Raw genomic sequence first — 27,923 nt, 5'->3', positions numbered from 1 at the left:
AGTTTCTCTACGCCGCCTACCGTTGCCAGTTTCCCCTGGAGCTGCACTTACCTGCGCCTCGCTCGCCAGGCGTAGGATATGCATACGTGCAACTTTACTAAATGTTACCCAATTTCCTCTCTGAAGCCTTTGAACCTATTCACTACCAGCAGTTTTTCAGGTTTTGTTTTCACATTTCACCCTTTAGTCCCCTTAGGGTAGGAATTCATTTTTTTCCCCTTGTGAATAAGTAGCTGGCTGACCATCGTTGATGGAACAGGCCACCCTTTTCTACTGGTTTGCAATGCTGCCTCTGTCATACGTACTGTACACGTTCTCACATTTCAGACAAACGTGTATCCCGTTTATAAAGTAATGCTTGTTCATGAGCTTCCATTTGGAAATTTCAGAAAACCACAAAAATGTTTATATGTTCATTCATTTAATCCTCACTTCGACCCTTTGGGGCAGTTTTCATTGCTAGAAATACCTCAGTTCTTTCCAGTATGCTCAAATATCTCCTGCCAACCATGGCTGATTCTAGGCCTTGGGCAGGGAAGGAGCAAATCCTCCAATGTCTGGTTGGAGCAGAAAATAAGGACGTTCTCCAAAAATGATGGGAACATGTTATTTGAAAAGGAAGAATCAGTTTGGAGGGGTTCCCACTGGCCAAGTATGGGACAATATGGGAACTTTAAAAAAAAGTAAATGACAGTACAGGATCGTAACTCAATGAGCAAAAAATCTATTCGTCCATTCTGACAAAAAATTAAGAGAGGCAAATTCTTTACAGAAAAATGCCAACAAATAAATATTGAAAGGTTGAGGAAGTTAGATCACCCTTTTTGCATCCAGTAGTTTGGTTCAGGCAAGAGTCATCATTAAATGCTAGATAATTGGACCGAGGGTTATTTGTGAGCAGTGTATTTCCAGCCTCAAAGTATCACTCCACAGCTTACGCATTAATCATGAAAGGAAAAATGGAGACTTTTGGCGGATACCACCTGAACCACACGATCAAACTTACCATCAACAAAGGGACAAAGTGACATCATGTTGCCTCCTGCTAGGATGCGTGAAGATACGACATCTGGGTAGCATATCATCCGGCCCCACAATGCATAACCTAAAAGCAAGGACAACAGCCAAACCCAATCAAGAGACTTGCTGTGAAAAGCCAGCCTTGACTCTTCAAAATTGTCAAGGACGGAAAAGAAACAATAAAACGAACTAGAAAGTACTGCTGGGGCAGTGGTGTAGATGAAGGCAGGCTAACGAGCTCAATGCACGGTGTGGTTCCCCGATCGGATCCTGGGTTTTTTTTAATGAGCAACAAACAACATGACTGGGACAACTGCAGGAAGCTGAATATGGGTAATATATTAGACAATAGCATGGAATGGATGTTAAATTTCCAGCGTGTGCTCATTCTATTTTGGTAAAGTAGAAGAATGTCCTTGTTTTTAGGAGATGGATACTGAAATATTCAGGAGGGAGGTATCATCTGTAGCTAATTAGTGGTTCGGGGAGGGGGGGGAAAGGAGGGGATACACACACCTACAGAGCGAGAGAGAGAGAGAGAGAGAGAGAGAGAGAGAGAGAGAGAGAGAGAGAAATTAAATATGGCAAACTGTTGACGGCTGCTGAATCTAAGTATGTGGGTGTTCACTTTACTATTTATTCAACTGGTTTGCATGTTGGACATTTTCAAAATAAAAGACTACAGGGGAAAAACATGTCTCTGTGAGGGACACAGAGATGGCCATCCAGATCCCTCTGCCAGTAAACCGATGCCCCAGATGTTGGAAGTTGGGGTCAGCAGCAGACACCTTCAGCTCCCCTCCCCTCCAGGGGCTGCCTGGGTTGCACAGCTGCCCAACCCAAGGTCATGCCCTTGCTAGGGCAGGGGTATATGAAGGAGGCTTGGCCATTCCTGCTGTCCACAGAAATAATCAATAAACCAACCTATAAGAGGAATAGAAGAGTTTTATTTGAGGCAAACTGAGGATTAGAGCCCAGGAGACGCTGATTCAAGAAGCGATTAAGGGCTTCCCTGGTGGCGTAGTGGTGGAGAGTCCGCCTGCCGATGCAGGGGACGCGGGTTCGTGCCCCGGTCTGGGAAGATCCCACATGCTGCGGAGCGGCTGGGCCCATGAGCCATGGCCACTGGGCCTGCGCGTCCGGAGCCTGTGCTCCGCAACGGTGGAGGCCACAACAGTGAGAGGCCCGCGTACCGCAAAAAAAAAAAAGAAGAAGCGATTAAAACTATAAAATGGGAGAAGCTTCTAAAGGCAAAACCCCCCAAAATGAGAAAAGTTGTTTGTTAAGAATTGAAATTGCAGTTGGCAAGAAGTAAGAGCGCTTGTTAAGCAAGGATTGGTTGGGGTCCAACATGGTTGCATAGTTACAAGAGGAGACCTCGAGCCTTTCAAGGTTACAGCGGGCAGCCAGCAGCTATTGTTCTGAGAACAGCTGGTGGTGTCCTTGAGGCTAACACAGTCCAGAAAATTCAAGTTCTCAGTGATGTAGGAACTTGCCTGAAACCATGTCCACAAAGGCCACCCAGATCCATTTCAAATGCCTGAACCATAGTCACTCCCTTTTGATTTTTAAACGCATTCTTTTCTTGAATGGTTAAAGCAGATGTACACCGCACGTTTAATAGGCCACAAACAGGCTGTTTTGGTGAGCCTGGAGTTCAGGGTGAACCACGTGCAAGCCGAAATGACCCCCTCACACCTTGACCTGTGAACATTTCTCTTGTCACTGCCCAGGGGACAACTCTGAGGGGCTGTCTTATTAGGGGGCTTCCCCACGTGGTTGACCTAAGCTGCTGCTCGCATCTCCACTCAGCTTCTCTCTCCACCCAGCCCTGCACACTGTGAGCGCACCCTAAACTCCACCTCCCGGTCCCTTCCTGGGGAAGGCCTGGGGTGGCCTCCTAGCGGCGGGCTCTCCCCGACACCCCTGAATAAAGCTGCTACCCACACACCCTGTTTTGATCTTCTCCACACCACTTTCCACCATCTGACACCCTATTTGCCTGCCCGATTGTTTATTGATTACGCACCACCACTACCGCGCGTGCGCCCCAAGAGCAGGGATTTTGGTCTGTTTTGTGGGTTGTTGTGGACCCGGCAATCTGTACACCACAGGCTCAGCGTGGGCTGCGCGCCTTTGAAGCCCCATTGGCAGAAGAGGAAACTGAGGCTGGGGATCTAAGCCGCTTGCCCACCACCACCGGTGGGGACGAACCCCCCCCCCCCCCAGCCCCCAGCCCCCAGCCTGGGCGGGGCTCCCCGGCCCTTAGGGAGGCTGTGCGCGGGACTGCTCCTCAGCTGTCAATCTCGCGCCCAGCGGCTGCCGAATGGAGCGCGCGGTGGCCCGGAGTCAGCCCAGGGGGTGGGGCTAGGCGCCGCGACCAATCGCGGGGCGCGACGGCGCCGGGCCTCACAGGGCCCGTCTCCGATTGGTCATCTGCCATTACGCCACATCTTGGGACGACCGGCCTGGAGCGCGCGAGTAGGAGCGGGTGGGGAGCCGGGCGCGGAGACTGGCGCTCAGGTAAGCGGGCCAGCTGCGCAAGTGTGAGACGCGCGCAGGGGAGCGGGGGGCGAGCAGGTCCGGGGGCGTGCGCAGGTCAGGGGTGGGATGGGTGCGCGCAGGAGCGTGGAGGGGGGCTAGTGCTCTGGCGAGGAGGAGATGCGTGCTCAGGTGGGCAGGGGTGCGTGCGTGCAGGTGAGCAGAGGCCGGAGATCTAGGGGCGCAGGTTGGCCACCCGAAGACGGCCTTTCGGAGATGCTCCGTCCCCCGGTGGTCGGGAGATCCCGGAGGAGCCGGGGCGGAGCCAGGTGGGTGCTTCCTGCGCCGGGTGGGCCGGTTCCTTCCTCGGGTGCCCCGCGTGAGCGGATGCAGTTTTCTGTTGAGGAAACGCGGATAATTTGTCTTTGCTCACCGAGAAGGTGGGAGCAGGTAGTAGGAGACTCTGAATTGCTTTACTAGGAATAGATTAATGGGGGGGGGGGGTGAGGGGGGGTCGATGCACGGCGGGCAGGGCAGGGAGTGCTCACAAAAGACCAAACGCTCCCTCTTTTCTTTTCCAGCTTTCCCGACTAACTTAAATAATGATGTATTGCCTCTTTCTTGGACATTTTATAATTTTATGAAAAAGGGTTTTAAGGGTAGGGATTGCTCTGGTGAGATTCCCGACAAAAGGTAAAGAAAGGAGACAGGAAAGTTGGAAATGAGGAATCGTGTTTATCAAAAATGGTGTGTGAGACCTGTTATTTACTGGGTGTTTCCTGAGTGTCCGGCACTGGGCTGGGTGCTTTGACCTTAATTCTCAGAACAACCTGTGTACTTGGCATCGCCCTCATCTTACAGATGAGGAGACTGAGGCTCCCGAGAGGTGAAGTGACGTGTAGAGTCGTGTACTTAGCGGCAGAGCCGGGGTTCAAACCCAGAGATACCGGCTACATGACTTTGGTTTGGGGGGAAGAGCCCCGTCGGCAATGCCTGCATTTAGTAGGGGGGTGGGGGTGGGGATGAGAAGCTGAGAAGCTTGGGGTTTGCAGAGGCCAGGTGGTGGTTGAGCAGCCCCAGGCACCTTGAAGGTCCCCAGGAAGGCGGCAGGAACAGGCCTGAGGAGGATGGAGTTACCCCACCTGCAGGACACTCGCCACTCAAAAACCAGGACGGTTTGCCAGGCAGAAACAACCATGCACAATTAATTCTTGGAAAACTTCCCACAAAATCCTTTTATGTAACTACTGCTGCTAAAAAAAAAAAGTGGCAGATTTATGCAGCAGATCTACCTATTCATGTAGAAGATCTACCTAGTAGAAAGCTGCTAAGATCAGAGAAAGTGAAGAAGCAAACTTACAAAAGAATTTAGAGGTAAACGAATTTTGGGGGAGAAAAAGGAGGGAGAGTGGGTGTGTATCGTGTGACAAGTAGCTCGTGAGACAATCCGGAGAATACACAGCAAAATTCAGTGACTCCAGGGGCTGGATTGAGGGGATTTGTTGTCTGACTTTCAAACTTCTGTTGCAGTGATGGTGTTACAGTGAGTGTATATTTTGCAACTTTCAAAAAACAGAAACCCTGTACCTGCAGTCAAAGCTGCAGTTTACCCTTTCGAATCAGAGGTCATCGTTTCTGGAATTTCCTTCCAGGGCTCACATGTATTTCTGGAGGCCTCAGAAGCGCCCCAGGAGCGGGTTGCCATGCCCCAGCCAGGACCTCAACCCTCCCCAGAGAAGCCAGGCCAGAGCTGTCCAGTGCCAAGAGCAGCCTCTGCATTTGACCACACCATCGGCAGAGGGCTGGGGGGGGGGATGCAAAAAAGCTGCAGGTAAACCCAAGAATGACCCCCGAAATCACTCCCCTATGCCTTGAGAGCAGATGACCTCCCTGACCCCGGAGAGAGCCACAGATGTTCCCAGAATTGTGGCTCTAAGAACTCCAAGAGCTGTACCAACAACTCATTTCATCGTTGTTAAATTCTTTTATTATACAAGTGTCCACTAGACAAACTAGGAAAAGGCGGGGCGGGGGGGGGGGGAGCCCACGTGGATGTCCCACACTACTGAGGGTTTGGGTATACGGCTTTTTGAATAGCTTTTTAGTGATAGACCGTCTTGCGGCTTGCCCTTGTGCTGTAACATACCAGGGAACTTTCTGCCACGTTAAGCTCATTCTTTTTAACAGTTGCTGAGTATTCCCCTGCACCGGTGTGTCAGTGTTTCTCTCACCTGTGGGTTTACACAGCCATCTGTATGTGTCCCAGGATAAATTCGTACAAGTAAATGCTGGGTCAACCTGAAGGTCTACCTGGCCTCTGAAATTGTTCTCCCACCAGGAGAGCAGCTGCCCAACTCTCACCGGTTCTGAATTGTATCATTCCTTTAAGTCCAAGTTGGGGCATGTCTGTATTTTTCAGTGTCTACCACTCCTTGGACTAACAAATTTCCAAAACAGAACCCCTGCTGTTCCGATAACATTCCAACTAAATGTTTCTGTATGTATGTTAGGATAGTACCTGATGCAGGACTCAGAAAGGTTGGCTCTTGTCATCACTACTCTGAATTTTACTCCACAGTCTCCCAAGTGTGTCACAGAGGGTGGCGTGCACGCAGACCCAGCTCTGTCCCTGTAGGTCTGTGCTAACAACTTGTTCCGCTTTCCTTGCCTCAACCCCCTCATCTGTAAAGTGGGCCTAATGATGGCAACTCTCCAGGATTGGGGTGGGAATTCTATGAGCTGATGGGTGCTTGGAGCTTGGTAGATGCTCAATAAATAGTCGTCACCTATGATAGGTTGTATCATCCAGGATCTCACGTTCTTTTAATACCCTGTGGCTTCCCCATCAGGAGTCAGAGCCTGCTTCCCCTCCCCTTGAAAGCTGGTGGGCTTGTGACTCAGTGTAGCCAGATGAATGTGCTGGGCTGACGCGGGGCAGAAAAGGCAGCTCGGGCACCTCCTCCCACTGCCTTGAGTCCGCCATGCTGTGAGGAAGCCCAAGCTAGCCCACACCGAGCAAGCACGTGATGAGCCGCCGCTCCGGGACACCCCAGGCCATAGCTACTTAGCCAGCCTTCCCAGGTTGCCAACCCACAGGAACAAAGGACGAAAGACTGTTTGTTTGTTTTGTTTTGACCGCACCCCTCAGCTTGTGGGATCTTAGTTCCCCGACTGGGGATTGAACCTGTGCCCTTAGCAGTGAAAGCATGGAGTCCTAACCGCTGGACTGCCAGGGAAGTCCTGGTAGATTGTTGTTTTAAACCACTACGTTGAGGAGTGATGAGCTGTGCAGTGGGTAATAGAACCCTCTGGGGTCGGGCCTTGCAGGTGCATCCCCCTTAGACCTCTGACAGGCCAGACGTCACCCCGATGCCCTGTGTGAGCCCCACTGAGCCTTCCTGAGGCCTGGGTGGTGCTGGTGGCGGTGTCGGCAGTAGCCGACTCTCTGGGGCGGACTCTGATGGGGCTTGGGTGGGGCTCTGAGCACTTGGCCCCGTGACCTCATTTACCCGACAGAGTAAGTTACTTTGCGGATGAGGAAACCAAGCCAGCAGAGAACTTGCAGCCTTGAGGGTGACATCTGGGCCTCTTGGGGGTTCACCATGCCATCCCATCCCTGCCATGCATCTCCAAATACCAGACCCTCGAGATGCCGAAAGAACTGCCACGGGGCTTAAGCCTTCTGTTGTGTGCACCCCGGGCTGTCGATGGTGATGTTCTCAGCTATAGCACATTGGAGGCACTCGCCTGGACTGCTTTGCTGTGAGGAGCCCACAGACGTCTCCCCCGCCGGGGCCATGTCGTGGCCAGACTGGCCCTTGAGGTTCTCACCATGATTGCAGGACGCCTTCAGCAAAAACCACCATGGAACGTTGAGGAACGAGATTTATTGCTCACGGGTCCTGTGGGTACACGCAGCCAGCTTGTGGGTAGAAAGAGGGTGTGGGTGTGGGGCTGGGCTCTGCCTTTATGAGGGCCTGAGGGCGGGGTGTCTAGGGCTTCACGGGGTCACTCTTTATTGGTGACTTTAAAGCATAGGAACAGGAATTAGGGTGTGGGAAGGGAGCAGCGCGGTCACTCAAGCTGTCAGTCGCTAGGTCACCCCGGACTTCCTGAGTGAGGGCCCTTCGTGGGTTGGGGGACGCCTCGGTCCTTCTCTGGCGGTCCTGCTGGTGGCTATGTGTTCATTCAAGGTGGAGGGCTTTTGAAATGGACGCTTACTGTCAGGCACTCACACTACATCATCCCAAACCCTCAGGAGAAACATCCCTTTATCTTTGGCCTGTGGAACTCAAAATCCGGCCCAGGGAGCTGAGCAGGGTGCCCCCCGGCATTTCCCTGGCTCCTTCCCGGGTGTGGACACGAAACCTCCTTTATCCAGCCTTAACAACAAGCGCAGAACCTCGTGTGTGTGTGTGGGGGGGGGGGCTTTGATGCCCCAAGACACTCAGGAAGGTCCCAGGTCCGGTACGTCTGCTGAGAACCAGCCTCCGAGCCCAGATTACTGTCAGCGGTGCCCTGTGTTCTTGGGAGCTCACTGGCTCCTAGAACATGCGGTGGGAACGTGCAGGCTCTAGCGGGGCTTGATCCGGGTCAGTGGCACAAATGGCTTGTAGAAACGGTTCAGAGGCACGTGCGCTGCCTGGCGTGAGTCTGCAAAGAAGCCAGCTTTGGCTCGTTGCTGTTCACCAGCTGTGTCTGCCGTGTCAAGGCTCATCTGCAAGACAACTCCTCCCTGAAGCCCTCCATCCAGCTCTGCCCGTTGTTGATCAGTGCTTACTCTTCGGCAGGCGGTGTGGGTGCCAGGCGGAGAAGCTGCGCGATAAGATTGCCTTCTCCTGGGGGATCCCCACCCGCGGGGGCCTCTTGTGCTTTAGAACCCCTAGGCGCTGAGCTTGCGCCTTTCACTTGGTCCCAGCGGCGGGCCTCGAGAAAATACCATCTGGGTCCTTGTCTCCCTTTGTTCCCCTGAGTCTCTTCGTGTCCCCTGCAGGACTTTGTTCAGCGGGTTGAAAAGGATCAAGCGGGCCTTGTGGAGCGTGGGAATCTAGCGACTTGAAAGGGGGCAGTTCGAGAAGGAAAACCTGCGTTCTACCATGAAACCGCTTGGTAAGAGGTTGGAGGTAAGCCCGTCTCAGCACTGCTGCTCCTGGGCAAAGGCAGGGACTTTTCAGCTTTGGAGAAGTAGAGGCAGCTGGTCCCTCAGCTCCTGGTATCAATTCTCGTCTGACTCTTAGCAAAACAATAAATTACATCCAGAATGCCACCCTGTGCCCTATTTTCAGCCATCTCCTGCCAAGGATGTTACTTACACCTTTATTAAAAATTCAGTGCTTATGACAGAGGGGTGAATGAACGCTATTATAAGCTCAGAATAATTATCTGGGCTTGTTTTAATCCCTAGAAGAGACGCTTCTTCCTTTCGGCTTTCCACATTTAGTTCACAGCCTGTACATTTCTGGCCCTTTTGCAACTTTCCAGCACGTTAGATCAGAGTAGCTGCTATGTACCAGGCTCGGTGTTCTGTGTTTTGGGGCTGTAAAGATGGGTGGTCCCCGCCTATAAAGAACTCTTCAGCCTGCCTTGTACATCGCAGATGCTCCACAAACTAACCTGTGTAAATTAACTTAAGTGATGTGGCTGCAGTTTTCATTACTGAAAAACTGTAAATGAATACACAGTTGTATTAAAGTAATTCATGTTCCCATTTGAAATAAAATCAGTGTTAAGAGGCTTATATATAAAGTGAACAGTTCCGTGACTCATCTCATAGCCTCACTTCCCAGAAGCGAATACTTTTCATTCCCTTAGCTACTTTTGTGTGGTTTTCACCTGCTTCTCTCTAAACCATTTCCTTTCAGCGCTCCCAGCTTTACACGTTTCCTTCTATACATCTAGTAGTCAGTCAGTCATCAGAGTTTACATGGTTCTGGCAAAGTTATTATTATTTGCTGTTAAGCTAAGTAATGTACTATCGTATGGTTTGGGTGTTTTTCCCCCTTTGTATGGCTTTTTAATCTTTCTGGAGTCAATGGTCGCCTCCCTTTTTCCATACACTCAGGTTTCTGTGTATCTATCACTAATTTTTTTTCTGCATGTTTTAACAGAGCCATCGTACATATCAACGATTGTTCTACACACTCGAACACAACAAAATGTGTCATTTCCTTTCCTCCTCACCCCTGTAGCCGTTCGTCTTGTGCCGGTGTGGACCGGTTACTGTCTGGTCCACTGCACAGCTGTTCTCTTGGGACTTCCTCCTGTCCTTTCACTGGGCATTTCTTTAGCAGCTTTCTTGGATCCTGTGTCTTCTCTGAATAATAGTTAACCTGGGAATAGAACTGTAGGTTGAAATAAGTTTCCGTCAGAATTTTGAGTTTTCCACCCTTGTTTTCTAGAATCCAGCCTGCTGCTGGTGTGACTCTTAATCCTGGATTTTTTCTGAAAGCTTTTAAGATCATCTTTTTTTTAATGCCTGATATTTGGAACCTTGACAATTGTGAACTTGTTCTAGACATGGAGACGTCACTGCTTCCCCCATATTATGACCACTGGTTGGCTTGTATGTTGGTACAAGATGAGTGGCTATGGGTGGGAGAGAGGAATGGAAATGATAAATTGTGTTGGGAGTATGTAGAAAAATTATTAATATGTATGATAGCTCTGTTAGAGCATTCAGAAAAAAAAGTTAGTGATAGATGCATGGGAACCTTAGAAAATGGAAAAAGTGAGGCAACCATTAACTCCAGGAAAAATAAAAAGTCATATACTGAGGAGGGGACATTTTATAGGAGACCTGAATGAGAAGACCTTCTAAGCTGAGAAGTAGCGGGTGTCATGAACAAGATAAACCACATTTAAGGATTGGTAGGGAAATCTAGAAAAATGGTACAGATGAACCGGTTTGCAAGGCAGCAATAGAGACACAGATGTAGAGAACAAACGTACGGACACCAAGGGGGGAAAGTGGCCGGGGAGGTGGGGGTAGTGGTGGTGGTGTGATGAAGTGGGAGATTGGGATTCACATGTATACACTAATATGTATAAAGTAGATAACTAATAAGAACCTGCTTATAACACATAAATAAATAAAATTTTTAAAAAAAGGATTGGTAGAGACCTCCTTGTGCCTGGAGCAGAGGGTATGAAGGGAGAGTGGGGACGAGGGGAGGAAGGAGCACATTGTGGGAGGGTTCTGAGCCACAGGTGTCTGGGTTCACGTAGTAAGAAGGATGTTCTGCTGTCGTTGGAAAATGAATGGAGACAGGCAAGAGCAGAAGTAGGGCCATGGGGGAGGTTATTGCGGGTTCCAGGAGTGAGTCTAAGATGCACTGATCTCTTCCCTGCCTGGAACCTCCCATCTAGGACAAGATAAAGAATAGGTGAATGAAGGAGGCCAGCCCTGTGGGGCCTGTGAACAGTGGCAGGGAGGTGCAGTGTCCGTTTGTCACGGGACGATCTGAACGCAGTGTCTCCTTCCCTCAGGGCCCAATGGCTGCAAAGTCACAGTCCAACGACCCCAAAACCAAGAGTCCTGGCAGCATCAGCAAGGCCGCGACCCATGGGCAGTGGGGCCGTGCCTGGTAAGGCTCTCACCCATCTTCCCAGCTAGAAAGTAAAGTGGAATCTCAGTGAGAGGTTGCCAGCCTTTGGGATTTCATGAACCTATTTAAAAAATTCTTTTTATCAGCAAGACTATCATTAGTAGCAGTTTCCCCTTTTAGAGAGTGAGGAATTACAAGAAGAAGAAACTAAAAACTGATTCCAAGGACAGCTGGTGCCCTTGTACCGCCCTCACTGTGCAGCGCATGGGGGTCATGGTTGTCGAGCCATAGAGTGCTGGGGACTTGGTGAATGTCCCCCATGGCCCAGAACGGGAAGTCTCTGGCCACCTGGGTTGTGAAAGGCCTTCTGCCTTTCGTGCCCTGGGCCCTGGGCTTTCTGGGGGTGCCCACGGGTCTGTCGGCCTTCAGACTGCTTACAGTGGAGCATGCAGGTGGGGTGCCTTCCCCAGGCAGTGGGGGCCTTTGCGCTGCGAGCTGACAGCCTTCTCTTGGGAAGCGCTGGCGGGTTTGCACGTGGAGCAGAGCATCCCGTGCGTCGGGTCGGAGGGTCGGGAGGGCGCCACGTGACCTCCTACCGTCCGTCCGCCCCATAGGGAGGTGGACTGGTTTTCCCTGGCAAGCGTCACCTTCCTGCTGCTGTTTGCACCCTTCATCGTGTACTATTTCATCATGGCCTGCGACCAGTACAGCTGCTCCCTGACGGCCCCCTTGGTGGACATCGCCACTGGGCAGGCTCGACTCTCAGACATCTGGGCCAAGACGCCACCTGTGACGATGAAAGCGGCCCAGATCTACGTGGCATGGGTCACGTTCCAGGTCAGCCCTCCCGGCCACCGGCCACCATGGGCGGGGCTCCGCCTCTGCAGAGCGTCCCCTCCTGCCGGGACAGTCCTGGCCCCTTGTCAGGGGTGGAGTCCTGGCTCACACTGGCGCCCTCATTCCCGGGACCCAGCAGGGAATCACCTGCAGCCCGAGGGACTTAGCTCTGTCTTCAGATCAAGGGCACCTGGTGGCATTTCAGTGTCCGACTCGCTTTCCGCTGAGCCTCCTCGAGGTTCAGGGCTGTGCCCAGCCCTGCGGGGACCTGCCGAGCAGGAAGCAGGACCCCGTGGCAAAGCGTGAGGGCGTGGCCCACCAGGGAAGCCCCACGCACCATGGGGAGCTTATCCTAAAGGGCCGCTCTCGGTCTCAGCAAAGCCAAGGCTGTGTCCCCAGCAGGTGGTTGCACAGACCTGTCCAAGGACAGCCTTGGCTCTGCTGTGACCCCACTGGCCTCCCAACCAGGAGGAGTTCATCAGAAGGCTGTCTGCACCATGAACTTGGTGAGCAGGTGGTGTTTACTATCTGAACCCAGGAGGTTTCCAGGGAAACGGTGCTGTGAGATGCCACCCCCTCCCCGCCCTGGGGTTTCCTGTTCTAAAGGAAGACTTTGACCACTACTAGCTGTTTCTCCCCACATTCCCAGCTTTCGAGCTTCAGATTCCCTCTCATTTCAGGTCTCTTGGTCCCTTTGGGTAAAAGGTGATTCAGAGCAGCGAGAGGCACAGTAGCCTAAAGGCAGGAACAGCCCACGTGTCCATCGACAGTTCTGGACACACACAGTGTGATCCATCCACGTGGTGGCATGGTATTCTGCCATAAGAAGGAATGAAGGTCTGACCCAGGCTACAGCGTGGACGGACCTTCAGAACACGATGCTCGGTGAAAGAAATTAGCAACAAAGGGATACATCCTGGCTGATTCTGTTTATGTGAAAAGTCCAGGATGGGCAAATCCATAGGGACAGAGAGTGGGTTAGTGGTTGTCAGGGGCTGGTGGGCAGGGCCCGAGGGGAGTGACTGCTTGTGGGTGTGGGGTTCCCTTTGGAGGGGGTGAAACCGTTCTCTAATTAGACATTGGGGAGGGCTGCACGAGCTTGGGAGCGCACTGAACACTTCCGGCGAACACTTTCAAAGGGCGAGTCGTCCAGAATGTGAACTAGTGGGTTCTCCCGAGGGGAGTGGCCGAGTCCCGTGGGCAGACGGCTTGGGCGCTCTGAGTAGTGATGAGTTTCCTGTTCAGGGCCCCCTTCAAAGCCCGCAGTCAGCCTGCTGCCAGCGCTCCCGGAGCTACAGACTCTCCTGGAAGGAATAACTGGCTATGAGTAGGCTCTCTCCCGTTCCTTCGGCGCCTCCCCGTTTATCATCTCGGTTAATAAAGCAAGGCTGTGTCGAAGCACAGCAGGCCCCCAGCTCGCAGGGGATTCAGCGGAAAATCTCTGTGTCTCAGGTGCTTCTGTACGTGCTGCTTCCTGACTTCTGCCACAAGTTTCTGCCGGGCTACGTGGGGGGCGTTCAGGAGGGCGCCATGACTCCTGCAGGTGAGCTGGGCCCCGCCCCTGCTGCCCACCTGTGGCAGCTCTGCCCGCCCTTCATCTCACGGGGCCTCCCCCCGCCCCCGCCCCCGTGCAGCTGCCATCCCAAAGGCTGCCCCCGGACAAAGTAAAAACTTTGCTTGGGAATTTCCACACCCCGGGACCGCCCCAGATTCGAGGTGGGAAGGAATGCGCCCTGCCCCACACTGGCTGTGTAGCCGGCCTCATGGAGCTTCTCCCCGGCGGCGACGCTTCGAGTCCCCCAGGGGCACCTGGTGGGACGGGGCTTTTCTTAAGGGGTCCTTGGGGCTGCCTGGCCCATTCATTCCCCGCAGTCACTGAGACCCCACCCCAGCACACAGAGAGCACCTGGTCCCTCAGGGAGGCTGCTGGGTCCCCCGCCAGGTACCCTAGGGGACGCTCGTCCGCTTCTGCTGTAGCTCAGCCCCAGCCTCCGGCAAACTGCAGGCTGGTGACTCAGCCTCTGGCTGGTTCCAGACATTCCGCACCCTCTCACCCTTCCAGGAACTCGGCAAGCAGGAGCGGTTAGTCCCCAGCTCACAGCGTGAGGTGTGCCGCGGGCATTTTGACCCCAGGGGCCCGACTGGCAGCAGCAGCTGACTGGCTGTCAAGCCTGGGGTCTGGGGACCCCGGCAGCTGAGGCCCAGAAAGGCGGCAGGGCCGGAGCCAGGAGCTGTTGCAGCTGGGGGAACGCCTCCGATCTTCCCTCTTCCCTCCGCAGGAATCGTCAACAAGTATGAGATCAACGGCCTGCAAGCCTGGCTCATCACGCATCTCCTCTGGTTTCTTAATTCCTACCTCCTCGCCTGCTTCTCTCCCACCATCATCTTTGACAACTGGATCCCGCTGCTCTGGTGTGCCAACATTCTGGGCTACGCCGTCTCCACCTTCGCCATGATCAAGGGCTACTTCTTCCCCACCGATGCCCGAGACTGGTACGTCCTCAGCGGCCGGTCGAGCCCAAGATGGAGAGCAGGTGCCTTTTTCTGTTACCTTGGGCTGGGAGGTTGCAGAGCCCTGAGGATTGAGAATCCTTGAAGGAGGAGCTTAAGGGAACCTGATGGACTCTGGGAAGCATCCTTTCCAAATGTCGGGGTGGCTTCTCCTGCCTTAGGGAGGATGCAGTTGAAGACGGCCGAGTCCATCTCTGGTGGCCGAGCTGTGTCGTGTAGGGCTGTCAGGGAGCAGGGGGGTGGAAAAGGCATATTCTGGTTGGGTGGCAAAGACAGTCCATCACCTCTTTTTCTGGAACGTCAGTGTGGCCTGAAACAGTCTTAGTGAGGAGTCCTGTTTTCTCAGTGGCTTTAATGTAAGAACTTCCCAGGGAGAGCCTTACTGATGGGTGTCCATTCTCATGGGGCCCTGGGTTGGATAGTTATCAACCATGCATCCATCTCTCCTTCATCTATCCATCTATCCAGTTCTTCGTCCATTCATCCACCCACCCATCCACCCATCTGTCCATCCATCCACCCATCCAACTCATCCATCCATCCACCTACCCATGCACCCATCCACCCATCCATTCATCCATCCATCCCCCATCCCTTCCTCCACCCCTCCCTCCCTCCCTCCCTTCCTGTCTCCCTGTATCCATCCATTCACCCATGCACCCATTCATCCAGCCCATTTATCCATCCATCCACTCTTCCCCCCATCCCTCCCTCCCCACCTCCTTCCATCCGTCCATTCATCAAGAGATGTTTGTTGGGTTCCTCCTGTAGACAGGTGTAGGCAGTGGGGCTTTAGGTGTAAACAAGATTCTTATTCTCGGGGTGCTTACATTTTAGTTTGGGGGTCCAAATGAAAATAAAGTATGTTTCCTTTAACTGTTACACCTAAACTCTTAGGAAACGTGTTTGGTTGGTGGTACTTTGAGCCTGTGTGATTTTTTTTATCAAATAGTGAGGCTGGTCTTCTAGGACTCATGGAAATCATTTTCTCTGCTTTATAATCACATCCCCTGTTGTAGACTTTGTATATTCGGCTTCTTTCTACTTACCCTACCTGAGGGAAATGGACACGAAAATGTGTTTCTCTGACTAGCACAGAAATCCCTGTGTATGTACAGCAAGTTATACTTAATGAAGGTCTCCACAAGGGTTACTATGGCAGATTCTCTGATCGCTCCTGGAGAGGGCTATAGGTCAGGTAACCAAGGTAACGAAACATTCAACTTGCCCAGCAAGGGATGGGTGTGGGCCCTGGAGCCAGGCGCCCGGCTCTGAGCAGCACGCTTTCTTCCACATCTACCTCGGCATCACGTATAGCTCCACTGGCCCACGGGAGACCCGAATGCCCTGTGAGTCTTTCAGAATAAAATCTCTGTCCAGTCGAGCCAGTTGGGCAGCTCAGCTGTGCTGTGCCTCCAGGGAGCCTGGAGTGGGGAGGGAGGACCCTGGGTGCTGGCCCAAGGGAGGTGCACAGATACAATCGCCCCACCTTCCCTGGAGCAGAGCGAGCAACTCAAGGGCCAGAGGTGAACGTGGAGTGAAGCTCTGAGTCTGCGGGGAGGGAGGGAGGCTGACGCGACCTCTGCCTGCCGCATCCCCGCAGTTCACGGCAGGTCTCCCCCCAGGTCGTCTCTCTTGGGCCTGCCGTACCCAGGCTGGGCTGGGCACCTGTGTCCGTGCCAGCCGCGTAGGCCACTTGTGAGATGCGCTCGTTGACGACACGCATCTGTTCTTTGTATTTTAAAGCAAATTCACAGGCAATTTCCTTTACAACTACATGATGGGCGTTGAGTTTAACCCCCGAATCGGGGAGTGGTTTGACTTCAAGCTCTTCTTCAATGGACGCCCCGGGATCGTCGCCTGGACCCTCATCAACCTGTCCTTCGCAGCCAAGCAGCAGGAGCTCTATGGCCACGTGACCAACTCCATGGTCTTGGTCAACGTCCTGCAGGTAGCCTCTCTGTGGCCCAGGGGGGTGGGAGCTCTGACACCCGGTGGGCGCTGGGGAAGCCTGAAAGCCAGATGGTTTTCAAAAGACCGTAATCTGCCGCCTTTACGTGGGGGTCGGCCCCCCTCCCATGTGTCTCTGGTCAGTACACGGCCGCTCCTGTGTTGCAGGCCATCTATGTGCTGGACTTCTTTTGGAACGAAACCTGGTACCTGAAAACCATTGACATCTGCCACGACCACTTTGGGTGGTACCTGGGCTGGGGGGACTGCGTCTGGCTGCCGTACCTCTACACGTTGCAGGTGAGAAGCAGGGGCAGGGAGCCCCCCGTGACGCATGCCCAGCACAGCAGCACACTGAGCTGTAAGGTCCCCGGGCACCCCCAGCGCTGCCCTCGGAGCAGACACAGCTGAGCACATGCCGAGCCTTGTCGTCACCCAAGTGTGTGTTTTTTTTGGGGGTGTGGGGTGGCGCCAGAACCTGGAGAAGGGAGGCTGCTCCCCTGTCTTAGGAAGAAGAGAAGGCTTAGTGTACGAGTCAGCACAGGCCACTGTAACAAATGCCACGGACCAGGCGGCTTAAACAACAGGGTTCATTGTCTCCTCGTCTGGAGGCTGGAATCCGAGACCAGGTGTGGGCAGGGCTGGTCCTCCTGAGGCCTCTCTCCTCGGCGTGTAGACGGCCGTCTCCTCCCTGTGTCCTCACAGGGTCGTCCCTCTGTGTGTGTCTGTGTCCTGACCTCCTCTTATGAGAACACCCGTCCTGTGGGATCGGGACCCACCCTAGTGGCCGCATTTTACCTTCCTCACCTCTTGAAAGAAAGACAGGCAACTCCAAAGACAGTCACATTCTGGGATGCTGGGTGTCAGGACTGGGGGACACAGCTCAGCCCATAGACTGAGAGAAGATGATGATACGGAGTAAACTTTGGGTCAAAAGTAATGCTTTGGGGGATCTGGGTGGATGGAGGTGGGTATTTGTATTCACGTGTGTTCAAATCTCAAGGCCGAAAGGATGAGAGGCCTTCTTTCCTTCCGTCATTTGCATTTAAGCTTTGAGTATGTACACGCAAGAGTGGAGGAGATGCAGGGGGCCCTGCGCTCTCGGAGCTCACAGCTGGGAGGGAAAGTCCCTGACACAGGCAGTCCAGTGCGGGGAGGGGGAGCTGGACAGGAAGTGGGGTGCTGACCCCTGAGAGAGGGCCAAGGAGGAGCCCCCAGCCAGCAGGTGGGGGTCAGAGCCAGGCTGAGAGTAGAATGATGAGTCTGAGGGTAAGAACATTCCAGAAAGGCGGAGTGGGGAATACATCAGGGTGGGGGGGAGGGCCGAGGGGGACATTTAAGGCACAAGACAGTTCAGCGTGGCTGGGACACAGGACGTGGGGGTGGCAGGAAGCCTTGCCCAACTGGAGGCTGGAGGATCAGGGGCCAGCACCGGGTGGGAGGCCTACAAGAGGGGAGTGTTCCAGGCGAGAAGAGGATGCTGGGGGTTGGGGGGCACAGGCTCCGGGAAGAGTTCCCACGAGTAATGAATCAGGCCGGGTCCCCAGGAGAGCCTCAGCACACGCTGCAGAGCCGAGGGTAGAAAGCCTGACTGGGGAGCCTGAGGGACCTGGGTTTGCACCTCTGTAGGGCTGCCAGCCGCGGGAGGGGGCCTTGAACTCGTCCCTGAGCATCTCTGAAAAAGTAGGGCGGACATCACCTCTGTTAGGGCTGGGCATCCGCGTTCCTGCACCCGCCGTGTTCTGAGGCTGCTGGGGAATAGGGGAGAGGCCTCATCGTGAACCCCCCCGCACCCCTCCCAGCTCACAGAGGACAGCCCTGCTTTCCTCTGCATGGCACGCGGGCTCCTGTGTAGGGTGGCTGCTTCAGAGGCCTGGCCAGATGCCCACCTGCCCGTTCTGTGAGCAGGTATGAAGAGGTGTGGCGGTGGGGAAAGAGCAGGTTCTAGGGCACTTGAGTGGTTAGCGGTGGCCTGCCTTAAACAGGAGGTGCAGGAGTGGAGAGGACCAATGCTAACAGACCTTGTCGGCTGGCCCGGATGTGCGCGGGCAGGTGGTGAGTGGTTGCAGCCAGTCCTGCAGGCGATGATAACGGGGCCCGTGGTACCTGGCTGACTACCCTGTGCAGCAGCGTGAAACAGGATCACTGGGAGAGGAGGAAAATCACAGCAGAGTGAGCAGGCCTGAGGGGAGAGAGCCCTGGGCTGGGGGCCACAAGTTCTGGACTCTGGTCCCCACGCTGGATCCTCTGGACGGACCCTCTGGACTCATTCCTCTGCTTGGCTGGTTGCAGGCTCACTGGTTCCCTGATTTTGTGAACACCATTTTCCAAGCACGCAAAGCATTAGCAGTAGCTCGCTCACTCACACACACACACACGCACACGCGCGCGCACACACACACACACACACACACACACACAGACGTGTATGTGTGTTTATTTGATTATGTGACTCTGGTGCGTTCAAGTCCAGAATCTTCAGGGCAGCCAGCAGGCTGGAGGTCCAGGGAAGAGTTGGTACTGCAGCTGGGTCTGCAGGCCGTCCGCTGGTGGAATTCGCTCTTATTCCAGGGATTCTTTCATTCTTAGGGCCTTCCGCCGATTAGACGAGGCCCACCTGCATTGCGGAGGGTGGTCCGCTTCATTCAGTCTAATTGGAAACATTAATCCCATCTAAAACATACCTTCGTGGGGCTTGCCTGGTGGCGCAGTGGTTGGGAGTCCGCCTGCCGATGCAGGGGATGCGGGTTCGTGCCCCGGTCCGGGAGGATCCCACATGCCGCGGAGCGGCTGGGCCCGTGAGCCGTGGCCGCTGAGCCTGCGCGTCCAGAGCCTGTGCTCCGCAGCGGGAGAGGCCACAGCGGTGAGAGGCCCGCGTACCGCAAAAAAAAAAAAAAAAACAAAAAACCTTCGTAACAACTAACGTTTGACCAAGTGTCTGGGTCCCGTGGCCTAGCCAATGTGACACATTAAATTAACCATCACAATATTATATTCAAATAATGCTTGTAATATTGTTATATAATATGTATACTATATATGATACACATGTGTATGTATGTACGTGTAGATAGACAGATAGATAGGAAGGCAGCTAGGTGGGTAGGTAGGTGGACGTGCAGATTTGCATAGTTACCTGTCTGATCCCACGGCAACCCTCCGGGGCGGGCGCTTCTATTTACAGGAGAGGAAACCGAGGCAGGGCACGGGGGCAGCCGGTCAGGTGCGCAGCAGGGCTTTGAACCCAGGCCGTGCTCCCGAGCCCGCTGTCCCGCTCAGCCTGCTGACCTCTCCCGCTCGCCCTGCAGGGTCTGTACCTGGTGTACCACCCCGTGCAGCTGCCCACCCGCTACTCCCTGGGCGTCCTGCTGCTGGGCCTGCTGGGCTACTACATCTTCCGGATGGCCAACCATCAGAAGGACCTTTTCCGCCGCACGGACGGGCGCTGCCTGATCTGGGGCAGGAAGCCCAGGGTCATCGAGTGCTCCTTCACGTCGGCCGATGAGCAGAAGCACCACAGCAAGCTGCTGGTGTCCGGCTTCTGGGGTGTGGCCCGCCACTTCAACTACACCGGCGACCTGATGGGCAGCCTGGCGTACTGCCTGGCCTGCGGCGGCGGCCACCTCCTGCCCTACTTCTACATCATCTACATGGCCATCCTGCTTACCCACCGCTGCCTGCGGGACGAGCACCGCTGCGCTAACAAGTACGGCCGCGACTGGGAGCGCTACACGGCCGCCGTGCCTTACCGCCTGCTGCCCGGAATCTTCTGAAGGGCCGCCCCGGGAGGAGCCCCCAGCGGGGCAGGGAGGAGAGCTGGAGTCAGGTCCGCTGGGGCAGCAGGGTCTCTGCGCCGCACTCCAGGAGCCTCTGCGTCCTCACCTGTAAGATGCAAACAGCCCGGCACTTGTCCTGAGTGGAATTCCGGGGGCTTACACCGACTGCCTTCTCGCCAGCAGAAGTGACCAGCTTTCTCCGTGCAGTGTCCCCAGGGTGGGAGGATGACCTGGCTGGCTCGCAGATGACGCTGTTTCTTCCCTGGGGTCTGAGCTGCCCGCCGCCCAGACAGCAGGAGTCCGACACTGAACGGGATGTCTTCCAGCCCCCGTGGTCAGTCCTGCCCTTACTCTTGCTAAATAAAGTAGAAGTGGACACGTAAGCTGTGGCAGTTATCAATTGACGGCCTTTCAGCCCCAGGTGCAGCCCGGCATCACCTGCTCTGCGGTAGCGAGCTGTGCCCTTCAGACTTCTCTCCTTCGCACGTGCACCTCGTTACATTTGTCTGTAGAGGGCGCTAAGGGATGCTGCACGAGTAGGGACATCTTCCGGTTCTGGTTCTTGTACAGACTTGGCCCAGGCAACCCAGAGAACTTGGCCACACCATCCGGGGGCCTCACCCAAGCCTTCCCCAAAGAGACCTGAACCCCAGCCTCGGGGACGGGACACCCTTCACGTGTTTTCTTACCTTGGGCACACTCCTTGACCCGTAGGTATTCTGTTTTTTTTTTTTTTTTTCAATTTACTTATTTATCTTTGGCTGTGTTGGGTCTTCATTGCTGCACGCGGGCTTTCTCTAGTTGCGGCGAGTGGGGGCTACTCTTCATTGCAGTGCACGGGCTTCTCACCGCAGTGGCTTCTCTTGTTGCGGAGCACGGGTTCTAGGTGCACAGGCTTCAGTAGTTGTGGCACGCGGGCTTCAGTAGTGGTGGCTTGTGGGCTCTAGAGTGCAGGCTCGGTAGTTGTGGCGCACGGGCTTAGTTGCTCCATGACACGTGGGATCTTACCGGACCAGGGCTCAAACCCATGTCCCCTGCATTGGCAGGTGGATTCTTAACGACTGCGCCACCAGGGAAGTCCCCACAGGTATTCTTGACAGCTCTCTTTAGACGTTATGCCCTAGTCGAGTTAATAATTCTTTATTCAGGTGTATCTGGGACGTATTGCAGGTTTGGTTCCAGACCTCCCCAATAAAGCGATTATCACAATAAAGCGAATCACACAAGTGTTTTGGCTTCCCAGTGCGGAGAAAAGTTAGGTTTACACGATTCTGTACTCTTTTAAGTATGAAATAGCATTGTCTTAAAAGACAGTGTATACACCTTGATTTTAAAAAGCTTTATTGCTAAAAAATGCCAAAACGGTGACCATGGTAACATCACAGGTCACTGATCACAGATCACCGTTAACAAACAGAAAGAAAAGTTTGAAGTACTGCCAGAAATGCCAGGATGTGACACAGAGACGCAAAGTGAGCAAATGCTATTGGAAAAGTGGCACCGGTAGACTTGCTGGATGCAGGGTCACCAGAAACCTTCAGTCTGTAAAAAGCGTGATTATCTGCGAAGCACGACGAAGTAGATGTGCCTGTTTTAACCTTTCCCTGTTCAGACTTCTTTGTGGTTTGTCTCCCAGTGGGGCCTGGACATAGACAAGGGCTCGATTTCTGGTGTGTAGAGGCGATGCCCGGGGAACTTTGGGTCAGATGCTTGGGTCCTGCCTCAGAGCTTTGGGTACCGATCACGGGATTCAGGGGAGGGCTCCATACTTTCCCCACCGTTGGCCCTCTGTTGGGGCCACTCTTGTGCTGGGTGTGAGAATCCATTCCGTTTGCCAAAGGAAGAAATTCCAGTCTGGCCGCCTGCCCCCCACAAGAGAGCGGAGAAGCCACAAAGATGGCGGTGCTAGGCTTGCTTCACACCTGGAGGAACCGAGGACTGGAGTGTGCTGGGGGCCCCGCTCCCTGGGCAGGGAGGGCAGGTGCAGGGCAGTGCCTCCCCTGCTCAGTCTACAACTGGTTGAGCAAAGACAGGCGGCCTCCTGCGCAGCCAGGAGGGGACCAGAGCTTGGGGCCCACCTGGGCCGACTTAAGAGCCGTGATTTTCCAATGCTGGTGCCCCACCCCTGCCCGTGGAGCTCATGGGTCAAAGGGGGTCCCAGGTGTTTGTATTGTCACCAGCCACACAAGTGGTTTGACTACCAGGGCCAGAGCAGTGAACTCCCACGGGATGGCGCTGAGTACGGTGGGCCCCGCCGTTTCCTCCCAGTCACTGTGTGAATTCATTTTAAGGAGGCTGGAGGGTGGTGGCTGTGAGCTCAGACCCTGGCTTCCCTATTCAACAGCTGTGTGACCACGGCCAGGCAATTTCCCTCTCTGTGCTTTGTTGTCCTTGTTTGAAAACTAAGGGCGATGATTGTCTTCTTGCCTTGTGTGAGGTTCCTCAGCCAGATTTCCTGGGACAGCTCTGGGTTTGAACCTTGGATCTGCCCCTCAGTTTGCCAAGTTTCGTTCGCGTGTTAGCGTCTTGGAGCTGGGCTGCGCTTTGACCTGTTTTGTTCCGCGTGCTCAGCTAACACAGTGAGGCAGGGCGCCCCGTGCCATAGGGTAGGTTTATCTGCCCTCCCTCACCTCCTCTGCATGTGGATGAAGCCCGGTGCCCCCTCTCCGGGCAAGCACTGGGGAGCCCGGAGCTCCACCTTTGTGCATGGTGAGTTTGGCGTAGGTGGTGGGGGGAAAGGATGGTCCACACCGGAGACGCGCTGCCCACGGCGATGGGCTTGGCTTCACTGCTGTCTTCAGGGAGCGCTATCCCAGGAGGGACAGAGGCCTGGGAGTGTTCCTCCAGTTCTTGGCGCTCTCCTACCTGGATGTGGGTGTTGTTTCGATCATGAGAAGGCAGGCCAGGCAGTGACCCAGCCAGGTTCTCTGGGTGAGAGGCTGAGTTGAATAGAATATGCAAGATCAAGATGTAAGTCCACACCGCACGCTTCTTTTCTAGAAAGGGCAGGTCGTTCTCACACTGCACAACCACACTCTGCCCCTCACCAGACTCAGATCTCCACATCTATTGGGAAAGATGTCGAAAGCATGCCCTGGAGTGTCACGTGGGCAGACGTGATTAGGAGGCAGGGACGGGATGGCTTCAGTGGGCGCCAGAAATTCAGTGCCCCACGTGTGGCTGTCCACCAGTGACCCACACACAGACCTGCTCAGGCCGCCAGTTCCTTGTCCTGGGAATACAGGCAGGCCTTGGAGATTGGTGTAGGGCCAGCTCACTCACCTGGACAAACAGGGATGTGAAGAGAGCTCTCGGTGAGAGGCAGGTAACCAGGGAAGCTCACTCACCTGGACAAACAGGGATGTGAAGAGAGCTCTCGGTGAGAGGCAGGTAACCAGGGAAGCTCACCTGCCTTGGGGCCTTAAATACCTCCATAAGCACCGGCGACTACAGAGGTCCCCCTCCGATGCCTCTCTGGCCTGAGTCCCATCCATGTGTCCAGATGCCTCCTCCCTGTCTCACTTGTGTGGGTTAGGGTTAGGGTTAGGGTTAGGATTACGTGGGTTTAGGGTTAAGGTTACGGTTATAGTTTGGCGGGTTAGAGTTAGGGCTATGGTTAGGTGGGTTAGGGTTATGGTTAGGGTCTTAAAGCCTTCTCAAAACTTCACGGATCAGCAACTCCCACGTCTCCCCCAGAAGTTGCTCTCAGGTGATGGCAAGTCCAGACCCGCTCGTGGAATTATCCCTCTCTCACCCAACCGGCCTGTACTCCTCTTCTGCAGGAGAGCCTTCTGCAGGAGAGTACAGGCTCTCCTGCAGAAGGCATCCGGCATCCGACCACTCCCTACCGTCTCTGTGCTGAGCCTGTCCCAGCCCCGCCCTCTCTCGACAGCAAGAGGAGCCCCAGCACTGGCTTCGTGGCCTCTGGCCTCTCGGCCCCAGCCTGTTCTTAGCACAGCACAACAGTCAGACTTGTCCTGTTAAGGTGTGAGAGTCAGAGCATGTCACTGCTCTGCTCGGAACTCCTCAAGGCCTCCTGTCACTCACAATAAACACCAACGTCATTTCCAGAACCTAAGGTTTGCCTCGCTCCTTCTCCCACATTTGCCCAGCGACAGCCATGCCGGCCGCCTCGCTGGCCCTCCAAGGCCCCAGGACTCTTCCACCACAGGGCTTTTGCACAGGCTGTTTCCTTTGCCTGGAACACTCTCCCCCTGGCATCCGTCTGGTCCCTCAACAACCTCCTAGACGTGTCTTAAATATCACCTTCACAGGGAAGCCTTCCTCACACACGCATCCCAGGACTCTGCTTGGCTTTTCTTCATAGACCCTACTCTCCAGTTACAGATTATAAGTTACCAATTTATCTTGCTTATCTGTCTCCCCCACAAGAACACAAGATCACTGAGGGTAAATTTCTGATTATTTTGTTCCCAGATGTATCTGCAGCCCCAGAACGCCGTCTGCCCTGTGTCAGCAGCTGACTCTTCCAGCTTCTACTGTGCACCCACCACCGCTGTGAGAACCTTACATATACTCTCTGACCCTCACAATAACCCAGCTACTAAATACTATCGTCATCACCCCCATTTTATAGGTGGTGAAACCGAGGCACAGATGGACCGTGGGACCTGCCCAGGGTTCCATGCTGATACGTTGCAGAGCTGGACCTCAAACTCCCTCTGGCGCCAGAGTCTGTGCTCATTACCACCTCCCCTAGAGCTTCATCTCCTCTTGCCCTACTTGTTAAATAACCAGAAAGCCTGTGTCTTGAAGCAGGGCTGGGCCAGAGGCAAGCTTTCCGCCAGTGCTTTCAAGGACTTTGGGTTGCGACCCACTCATGGGTCATCAAGTCATCCCCAGGGTTATGTATTATCTGTCTCCATGTTATGAGTGACCCCTAAATTGAGTGGCTTAAACCAACAATAAACATCATCTCATGCAGTTTCTGAGGCTTAGGAATCCAGAGGCGGCTTAGCAGGGGGTCCTGGCTCAGCGTCTCTCATGGTGTTGCAGGCAGGGCGTTGGCTAAGGCTGCATCACCCGAAGGCTCGACTGAGGCTGGAGGACTTTCTCCCAAGGCAGCTCCTCGTGTATTTGGCAACTGGTGCCGGCTGTTGGCTGGAGGCCTCAGCTCCTCACCATGTGGGCCTCTCCACAGGCTGCTTGAATATCCACACACCACGGCGGCCCCCACGGTCTGATCCCAGACACACAATGTCCTTTATGCCGAACCTCGCAAGTCCTGCTCCCCCACTTCTGAGCTATTCCATTGGTTACACAAGTCAGCACCTTTCAACACGGGAGGGGGCTACACAGGGGCTACCAACAGCCAGGGGTGCATCTCAGAGGCTGCCTGCCATAGGTGACTTGACAATAAAGGAACCTGCAAAAGTCCCTGGAGAGGGGTACCTCACTGACGGTGGCATGTCTGATGGGTGGCAGAGTTCCACTCAGAGGCAAGAGCGTGGACCTCGTCAGCTTCCCCAGGCTGCACCTTCCCACTGAGGTCCAGGGCTCCTCGTGGTGTGTAGCTCCCGCCTGGCTCTGCTTTCTGGCCCAGCACCTAGGTTGTTCTCAACACCCATTGCTTGATGAACTTGATGCAAAGACGAGGACGAGAATATGGCAGGTTCAGCTAAGAACATGGGAGGCCGGGGACTTTGCTGGTGGTCTAGTGGTGAAGAATCTGCCTTGCAATGCAGGGGACACAGGTTCCATTCCTGGTCAGGGAACTATGATCCCACAGGCCACGGGGCGACTAAGCCTGTGTGCCACACCTACTGAGCTTACGCGCCTCAACTAGAGCCCGTGTGCCGCAAACCACAGAGCCTACGTGCTCTGGAACCCGCGCACCACAACCGCTGAGATTGTCCTCCATTCTTTTCATTCTTTTTTCTTTATTCTGCTCTGCAGTAGTTATTGCCGCTATTTTATCTTCCAGGTCACTTATTCATTTTTTCTGCCTCAGTTATTCTGCTATTGATTTCTTCTAGAGAATTTTTAATTTCATTTATTGCGTTGTTCATCATTGTTTGTTTGCTCTTTAGTTCTTCTAGTTCCTTGTTAAATGTCTCTGTGTTTTCCCCATTCTATTTCCAAGAGTTTGGATCATCTTTACTATCATTACTCTGAATTCCTTTTCAGGTAGACTGCCTATTTCCTTTTCATTTGTTTGGTCTGGTGGGTTTTTACTTTGCTCCTTCATCTGCTATGTATTTCTCTGTCTTCTCATTTTGCTTAACTTACTGTGTTTGGGGTCTCCATTTCACAGGCTGTGGGTTCATAGCTCCCGTTGTTTTTGGTGTCTGCTCCCAGTGGGTAAGGTTGGTTCAGTGGGTTGTGTAGGATTCCTGGTGGAGGGGACTGGTGCCTGTGTTCTGGTGGATGAGGCTGGATCTTGTCTTTCTCGTGGGCAGGTCCACATCTGGTGGCGTGTTTTGGGGTGTATCTGAACTTAGTATGATTTTAGGCAGCCTCTCTGCTAATGGGTGGGGTTGCGTTCCTGTCTTGCTAGTTGTTTGGCATAGGGTGTCCAGCACTGTAGCTTGCTGGTCCTTGAGTGGAGCTGGGTTTTAGCGTTGAGATGGAGTTCTCTGGGAGAGCTTTCACTGTTTGATATTACATGGAGCCTGGAGGTCTCTGGTGGACCAATGTCCTGAACTTGGCTCTCCCACCTCAGAGGCTCAGGCCTGACACCCGGCTGGAGCACCAAGACACTGTCAGCCACACGGCTCAGAAGAAAAGGGAGAAAAAGAAAGAAAAATAAATAAATGAATAAAATAAAGTTATTAAAATAGAAAAAAATTATTAAAAATAAAAAAGTAATAAAAAAAAAAGAAAGAGAGAAAGAAAGAAGAGAGCAAACAAACCAAAACACAAATCCTCCAATGCTAACAGGCGCTAAAAACTATACTAAAAAAACCCAAAAAACAAAAACCAAAAGATGGACAGTCAGAACCCTAGGACAAATGGCAAAAGCAAAGCTCTACAGGCAAAATCACACAAAGAAGCACACACACATACACACTCACAGGAGGAGAAAAAGGAAAAAAAAGAAAAAAATATTTATAAAATAAAAAAAGGAAGAGAGTGACCAAATCAATAAATCTACCAATGATAATAAGCTCTAAATACTAAACTAAGATAAATATAAAACCAGAAACAAATTAGATGCAGAAAGCAAACCCCAAGTGTACAGTTGCTCCCAAAGTCCACCCCCTCAATTTTGGGATGATTTGTTGTCTGTTCAGGTGTTCCACAGATGCAGGTACATCAAGTTGATTGTGGAGCTTTAATCTGCTGCTCCTGAGGCTGCCGGGAGAGATTTCCCTTTCTCTTCTCTGTTCGCACAGCTCCCGGGGTTCAGCTTTGTATCGGCCCCGCCTCTGCATGTAGGTCACCTGAGGGCGTCTTTTGGGAAGCCTGAGGTCTTCTGCCAGCGTTCAGTAGGTGTTCTGTAGGAGCTGTTCCACATGTAGATGTAGTTTTGATGTATTTGTGGGGAGGAAGGTGAGCTCCACGTCTTACTCCTCCACCGTTTGAAGGCACAAACAGGCCATTATCAATAAAAATTTTTTAAATTAAGAATTAATAAATGCAGACTTTTGGGTCAGATGAATACCCAAATGGAGAAAAATGAATCTTGACTCCAGCTCACATCATACAAAACAAAACAAAACTGAGATGTAAAAGGTAAACCAATAAAATCTTCTTTAAAAATAAAAGAGAATCATCTTGGTTAGGCAAAGATTTCTTAAAAAGGACAGTGAAACAATAAGGTCCTACTGTATAGCATAAGGAA

General features: G+C 53.4%; 1 protein-coding gene across 4 annotated transcripts; it reads left to right on the top strand.

Annotated features, from left to right (window-relative positions):
* Positions 1–3,435: 3,435 nt before the first annotated feature.
* On the top strand, positions 3,436–27,923 carry DHCR7 (7-dehydrocholesterol reductase). Of its 4 annotated transcripts, none has more exons than XM_033861371.2 (9): positions 3,436–3,543; positions 8,495–8,624; positions 10,987–11,084; positions 11,660–11,882; positions 13,335–13,425; positions 14,162–14,375; positions 16,140–16,344; positions 16,512–16,643; positions 24,557–27,923. In XM_033861371.2, the coding sequence occupies exons 2-9, from the start codon at positions 8,598–8,600 to the stop codon at positions 25,010–25,012; spliced, it is 1,446 nt and encodes a 481-aa protein (XP_033717262.1). In that variant the 5' UTR covers positions 3,436–3,543; positions 8,495–8,597; the 3' UTR covers positions 25,013–27,923. The 4 variants fall into 4 exon arrangements, with proteins under 4 accessions (XP_033717262.1, XP_033717260.1, XP_073665427.1 ...); XM_033861369.2 differs by lacking the exon at positions 24,557–27,923 and adding an exon at positions 19,652–20,881; XM_073809326.1 differs by lacking the exons at positions 3,436–3,543; positions 24,557–27,923 and adding exons at positions 3,684–3,830; positions 19,652–20,881 and having other exon boundaries at positions 8,495–8,610.

Source organism: Tursiops truncatus, chromosome 8, assembly GCF_011762595.2.
Source record: "Tursiops truncatus isolate mTurTru1 chromosome 8, mTurTru1.mat.Y, whole genome shotgun sequence".
Classification (NCBI taxonomy): domain Eukaryota; kingdom Metazoa; phylum Chordata; class Mammalia; order Artiodactyla; family Delphinidae; genus Tursiops; species Tursiops truncatus.
The sequence above is the reverse complement of the archived record's forward strand: the minus strand, read 5'-3'. Positions and strand labels throughout refer to the sequence as shown.

Bases quoted from the DNA above. Each gene is read 5' to 3' on its own strand.
- DHCR7 (XM_033861369.2), top strand. From the start codon at position 8,598: ATGAAACCGCTTGGTAAGAGGTTGGAG. The intron at 11,883-13,334 runs GTCAGCCCTCCC...TCTGTGTCTCAG, and splicing joins TGGCATGGGTCACGTTCCAG to GTGCTTCTGTACGTGCTGCT. The intron at 14,376-16,139 runs GTACGTCCTCAG...TGTATTTTAAAG, and splicing joins CCCACCGATGCCCGAGACTG to CAAATTCACAGGCAATTTCC.